This window comes from Sinocyclocheilus rhinocerous, unplaced genomic scaffold (assembly GCF_001515625.1).
Source record: "Sinocyclocheilus rhinocerous isolate Xijiao unplaced genomic scaffold, SAMN03320098_v1.1 scaffold2026, whole genome shotgun sequence".
NCBI classification, from domain to species: Eukaryota; Metazoa; Chordata; class Actinopteri; order Cypriniformes; family Cyprinidae; genus Sinocyclocheilus; species Sinocyclocheilus rhinocerous.
In genome coordinates, this window is record NW_015624871.1 from 242,989 (window position 1) to 249,626 (window position 6,638).

At 36.5% G+C, this 6,638-nt stretch overlaps 1 protein-coding gene across 1 annotated transcript; it reads right to left on the minus strand.

The window, feature by feature from the left end:
* Nucleotides 1-2,057: 2,057 nt before the first annotated feature.
* Nucleotides 2,058-5,478, minus strand: LOC107746545 (beta-crystallin B1-like). The gene is made up of 6 exons (XM_016560801.1): nt 5,403-5,478; nt 4,476-4,579; nt 4,117-4,235; nt 3,892-4,024; nt 3,538-3,680; nt 2,058-2,648 (listed from the first exon to the last, which is right to left on the minus strand). The coding sequence occupies exons 2-6, from the start codon at nt 4,572-4,574 to the stop codon at nt 2,477-2,479; spliced, it is 666 nt and encodes a 221-aa protein (XP_016416287.1). The 5' UTR covers nt 4,575-4,579; nt 5,403-5,478; the 3' UTR covers nt 2,058-2,476.
* Between the last annotated feature and the right edge of the window lie 1,160 nt (nt 5,479-6,638).

Sequence of the window (6,638 nt, forward strand, 5' to 3'; positions counted from 1 at the left end):
GTTTTCTCAGGTAAACTAATGTGCTAATCTAATTTAACTGATCATTAATATGATTCTAAATAACTGAACTATATTAGGTTACACTAATAAAGTATTTTTAAAAGTCAGATCAGGTAGAAATATAGATCCTTAAGGACACAACTGCACTGTATGTGTGTGTAGATGTGAAACCATGGTGTTGTTGACGTCATCATGACGTATTTCTTGAATGTTGTGAATATGAAGCAACTACATTTATTTTCCATAGAAAAGTGCAGAAAAATGTGTGAAACAAGCATAAGAATAAGAAAAATAAGTGACTGACAAAACACAATTGTTAGTACCTTCTTGTGGTGGTTGTGTGGTACTACAAGAGCGAAATTCAATTACTGTAGCTCAGAATCCCTCTGAGCCTATCTTCCCTCTAAATCACTCCAGCCTGTGTCCCAAATCATGCTCTGTCTTCTCTTCATTACCTCTCCGAGTGTGAGGATGAAAAGAGTGTGAGAGATGGGATGATCACACACTTAGGATATGGAGTTACTAGATTCCCAAGGTCTTTGGCGTGTGAGTGTGTAGATGTTTACGTGAATGAGGCCTCGGGGTGACTGACGTCAATGAAAAGGCTGGATTTTGTATGCAGCTGGGTTGAATCTTAAATGCATTTGTGTGAGTTTTGGCCTTATGTGGGACGCATGACATCAATTTCAAATAAATTATTAATTAATTCAGGAAGGTTTAGAAACAGGATAATATAAGGAAAATATATATTCATGGATATTAATAGGATAATATATATTCATGTATGTGTATGAAGAAATTGGTCAGGTGTTATATGAACCCACAATCATTCTGTTTATGATGACAGAAGCCTATCTGTCCTAGCATCATTTTTTAATGCAATGAAATTCCATAGAACTGACAGACAAAACAAACACTGATTTATATTCAGCACACGGACAGCACATAGTCAGCTTGTGTAATTTATGCTATAATTTAGTCTTTTAGTAATTTAGTTATTTAGTTATTTTTCTTCATCAAAACAGACAAAATGTAGTTTTTATGACCATATTCTCACTGACCCTTTGGCTTAAACAGGCTATTTTATTTTTACTTTATATTTTTTATAATTTTTTTTCTTTGATGGCTATACCTTTAATACGTAAAGCATATGTAACATTTCTCTAAAAATATAAATTATTTTATTTTAAATTATTTAGCTGCACTCTCAGAAATAAAAGTACAAAAAATTTATTCTTTAGGTATTAATATGTACTTTTAAAGCATATAATTCTATCTTGCACACGACAACGTGTAGCTAAAGATACTCAGTGTGCATTATGTGCCTATTTTTTAATTATTAGTGATTTAAACGTTACCACATTTTGTTTGTTTAGTATTGTTTATTATTAAGGTCAGTTATGGGATTGCTTTTATGCCACCTCTAAAAATACTGTAAAAAAAAAAAAAAAAAAAAAAAAAAATTACCTGTAACGACAGAAATATGTTATACTTGTTACAGTATTCGAACAGAGTCAAAAATGCCCAAACTTAAAATAGTTACACATTTTTAATATATCTATATGTTTTAGTCATTTTATTTCAGTGTTGGTTTTTAGTTATTTTAGTTCATCAAGTTGCATTAAATGAAAATGAGAAATGTAGCTGAAATGATCTTTTAAAGTTTTTTATTTATTTATTCATTTAATTTCAGTTAAAGTTTATTTTTATTTTTAAGTAACAATTGTTTTTAATGGTTTTGGTTTTAGTTTTAGTTAATTATAATATTCCTGTAACTTTCATGCTATTATCAGTATATACCAACTTTTGCCATTTTGCCGTTCAGATTTCATAGTATGAAAGCTTTAATTCTAAAAGATCGAGGACTTTTTATTATATTACCCCTTTAGTGATATAATGCGTAATTAATGTTAGCATTTGGTCCATGTCTTTCTCTTAAAGGTATTAGATAGTGGATTGAATTTTTGGAAATGTGGTGATATGAGAGGCCTGACATACTGATGGTAAAAATAAAAAGCCTGCATGGACACAGATAATCAGCAGTGATAACAAGCAACAATGGTCACAGGTGTCGCTTTTATTACCATTCCAAAAAGATGTGGAGGTTTTACATGGCCTTTAGGCCAAAACACCCCTCCCTCTGCCAACCGTTACCCCCCCAACCCACCCTTGTCGATCATTATCCCTGACCCCCACGAGTCAGGCATCAGTTAAGGCTCTTCGTGATGGACTGATCTCCTCAGGGGAAAAATGAATGGAGGATGAGGAAGAGGAGGAAGAGGGAAGAAAGAAGATGGGAGAAGAAGTGAAGAGTAAGAGAGAATAAAGAGGGGTGGGGAAGAAAAAGCCATGCTTTCATCTGATATCAACAGCCACATTTTCTATTGTGACGTTTTGTCTGACTGACCTCCATCCCTCTCTCCTTCTTTCCCTTCCCAGGATGACTCATACGGGTGGTGCGCTCTTTCCCTAGCCCTCACTTGGTGGCCATAGTGTAGCAGCCATCTGGGTGCCACTGCATGTCACGGATGCGCCTGACGGACTGAAACTGGGGATGACGAGCACCATACTCATTAAAGTGACGGTAGTCGCTCTTCTCCAGCAGGTACTGGCTGCCACGGTAACCAGGATACTGGTAGCCTACCCAACTAAAACAAGAAATGAGAGGAAAGACAAACAAACATAGAGAATGAATAAAACTGAAGTACAGAATTGAGAATGAAGAAGAGCCTCCTTTCAGTTCTATTTTATGAAAACTTTTATTGATTTTATTGAAATCTTAGTAGCATTAATGCTGTTAGTTTATCTAGGTTGAGTAATAATGAAAATTAAAACTGAAGTGTGCAATGTAAGACAAAAGTAATGACTGCTTTCAAACAGGTTTCCAGAAAGTCGGCCATTAGTCGGCCAAACACCATCTCATGGTAATTCGTAAGTATTCTACGTTTTGGCAAATTGGTGGCTAATTTGTATGAATTCGTTCAATTTCATTTGTATGATCTGTTTACACCACAATGACGGTTATGTTTAGGGGACCCCTTCATTTGCTTTTTTTTTTTTTAAATCATACGTTTTCATACGATTCCTATTGTATGAATTAATACGAAATCACCTCCTCATAGAATAGTTAGTGTGGTATAAAATCTGAATTATTCGTATTTTAACGTTTGATATTAGGAGTTTTAATACAATATCGAGGTTAAGTGTGTAATGCATGCAAGACAAAAATAATTATTGTTTTCAAACTGGTTTCCAGAAAGTCTGCCATTAGTCCACCAACACAGTCTCATGGTAATTCATAACTATTTTATGTTTTGGAGAATTAGTGGCTCATTCGTGGCTGCCTACGCTTTTCGGAACCTACAAGAAAGTGTTTTAACACAAAAAACTACAAATATCAGTTTTAAACTCAGTGGATTTAGGAAGATCACAGACTTCAAATTTCTCTCCTATCAGATGTATTTTTTATGCTGAGTTATCACTTTTATGTTCAGATATCACAATCTACTCCGATTTCTTTGATGAGAGACCACTTACGTGCCACAGCTGACCATGATGCTGCCGACACGGTCGGTAAAGCCGAAGGTGTACATACTGGGAACATCGTCATCGATAATCTCCATCTTACGACCCTTGAAATCACCTACTTCATACAGACAGATCTTATGCTTTTCTGGGTCCTGTGAGGAGCACAAACAAGAGAAGATCAAGGTATAATTTCATTAATAAATGCATATGATTTCTTTTTTTTTTTTCAGTTTATCTTTAGCCAAGGTAGGGACAGGCTGGGAACAGGAATTAAACTCGCATTCCTGAATCAGCACCATGACTCAATGAATAAGGTTTTAATGATAATGCTGTATGTGTGTAATGAATAAAAGGGATGAATACCATTCTGACAGGTCTGAAGGACAGCAGGTAGTCATTCCTGTGGCAGTTGCTCCAGCAGTCCCAGCGGGGGTACTCACCCTTCTCCAAGATGTACATCTCTCCACAGAAGTTCATCTGCTCCCAACCCACCCAACTAAATAAAAGAAAACGGATAGAGAAAATGGAGGAAGTATTGAAATACAGAACATTTGGTAAGTCACTCATATGTATCACAGGAAAACTCACGGGCCGCACTCCACGCGGAGGGAACACACTCTATCCATGCCCATTTCACACACGTTCATGCACTCATTGGAGATCTCGATCATGCGGCCCTGAAAGTTCTCCTGATCATACACATACATCTGAGAGAGAAAAAAGGAGAAGAACATCAGGTCAGTTTTGCTTGTTATGCAACTATAAATTAAAGTTGTCCGTTTTTAGTTTAGCTTAGCTTAAAAATAAAGCATATGTACAACTCCCACATCTATTTCTATGGAAACTGAATTGATACTCAGTTTCACACAGCTGTTTGCCATCATGTACCTTTCATCAGTCATCATATGCAACTTTTTTGCATCTGTAAATATGGTACTAGTAAGTACCTTGTAGTTTCCCATGCCCATCTCGGTTCTCTTCTGAGTTTGAGCAGCCTTCCCATCAGTCTGGGAGGCAGGCTTGGACTTCTCTCCACCAGTGGACATGATGACTACAACAAGAGAGCATATGCATGAGTGGAGAAACGTGAATAATTAGCAGCCTTCTTGATGGAAATATCTATTGACATGTAGTGATGATGTGAAGTGCTAAATATTGCTCAAAGCAAGTAATGAATCCCATTCCAACAAATCGAGTACATTTATAGCCCTTGAATGAATTCTTCACCCACTTACTTTGAAACACTTACACAATAGTGTTACAGACGTGCAATGCTCATACGTAACAATTTGCCCAAGATGACTAATTTACAAATATATCACAAAAAGGGTACATTATAATGTAGTTTAAGCCAAATAATACAATTCTTGCTACTTCTTCAAAATATTTGCGTAAGATATTAAATTAGCCTGGCCCCAGATTCTCACAAGGCTTCAAACGTAACCCTTTTAAATTAAAATAACACCCACCCCAAGAAGGAATTAACAGTAATTTAAATTGGATACTGTGTGTTCAATAAACAAAAAAAACCCCACATCATTTTGTACTGCATTTTTATATTTTATTTAACAAACCTCCTTTAATTCGCCCTATCTCTCTCTGTCTTCATATCCACAGCTTTTTTTTCTTTTCTGTATTCATTTTTCTGTTGTGACAAAAAGGTTACAGTTCACCCAGACGATGAATAAAGTGCTGTGCTCACAAAAGGATTACATTTTAATTGCCTTCTACCGGTGACTAATGTGTCGAAGCTGTTAGAGATATTCTTACACAAGCCCATGCTGGGGTTTCCTTGCTGTAAACTATGCAACCAGATAAAATGTGGGATCAACTCTCTCCCAGTTTGTTTTTGCTCACAGACCCCAGTCTCTTACCTGTGTGTTAGTCAGTAGCCGCTCTCTGTCTCAATCAGCGTGTCAGCGTGTGAATTGAAAGCAAACGTGTCCCTTTTATAGGCTGGCGCCCAGCATGGGGGGATTAGGCCCACAGAAACAAACTCGCTGAGCTCACCAATCCACACACAGAAAAGAAATCACCCCATCATCAAACAGAGAGAGAGAGAGAGAGAGGTATACTTATTTCTCAAACCCAATAAGTCTTTTCATAATTGTGGAAGCTTACCTTTTGTCTGTGTGCTTCTGGTTCTGAAACTTTACAAGCTGACGACAAAATACAAGCTGTTGAACACCATCACAGCAATACTTCCAGTTCATTTCACTGTAAAGTACCATTTGTCAGTGATGAACAACAAAGATACCAAAGTGAAGGCTTAGACTGGAATATTTTAAATTCTTACATTGGATCTATGATTTTTTACATAAGAGGCTAATTCATCTGGTGGCAGCATTATGGTTTTATCTCATTTAAAAACTACATTAGCCTGCTTCCGCAGCACACTAAAATTGACAAAACAAAATCACATTTGTCAGTGTAATGGAACACCATCAGGCGCCAAATTGAAGACTTGGCGAATTTCCAAACATACACTGAACTTATATTTTTCATAAAATGCATGCTAATTTGGTGCCAATAAAAGTTTGTTATCGTCTCATTTACAAAGTACATTAACCTGCTTATGCAGCCAAGATGTTGTGTTAAAACTCTGGCAACCGTGCTGCCAACTGTGAACGTTTTTTTTTTCTTCTTCTTTTTGGAGTAATATTACATTACATGAATATAAAAATTCATGATTGAGTGATAATGTTTGCCTAATAATTGTAACTTAAAATCAAGTTACAAAAACATGTTTTCTATGTGAAATACATACTTTTAAACACAGCCACAAGGCACTCTTTTTTATGTAGCTAGAAGGTGATGTTACTACACTGGCTATGTTCAAAACAGCAATAAATCCCACAATGCAATGAGTTTGACTCTTCCATCTCTAGTGTGATGGGTGAACCGAAAGTAATATCAGCCCTAGTTTGCAAACGCTTTCCTTAAAGAGGTCATATGACGTTGCTAAAAATAACATTATTTTGTGTATTTGGTGTAATGAAATATCAGGGAATCAGGGAATTCTGTGGAATTCTGTGCATACTCGGCCCAAGGGAAGAAACGGCTCCAGCTGTGTTGGTCGTCGTGACAGTATGCCCGGAGGTAACGTCCGA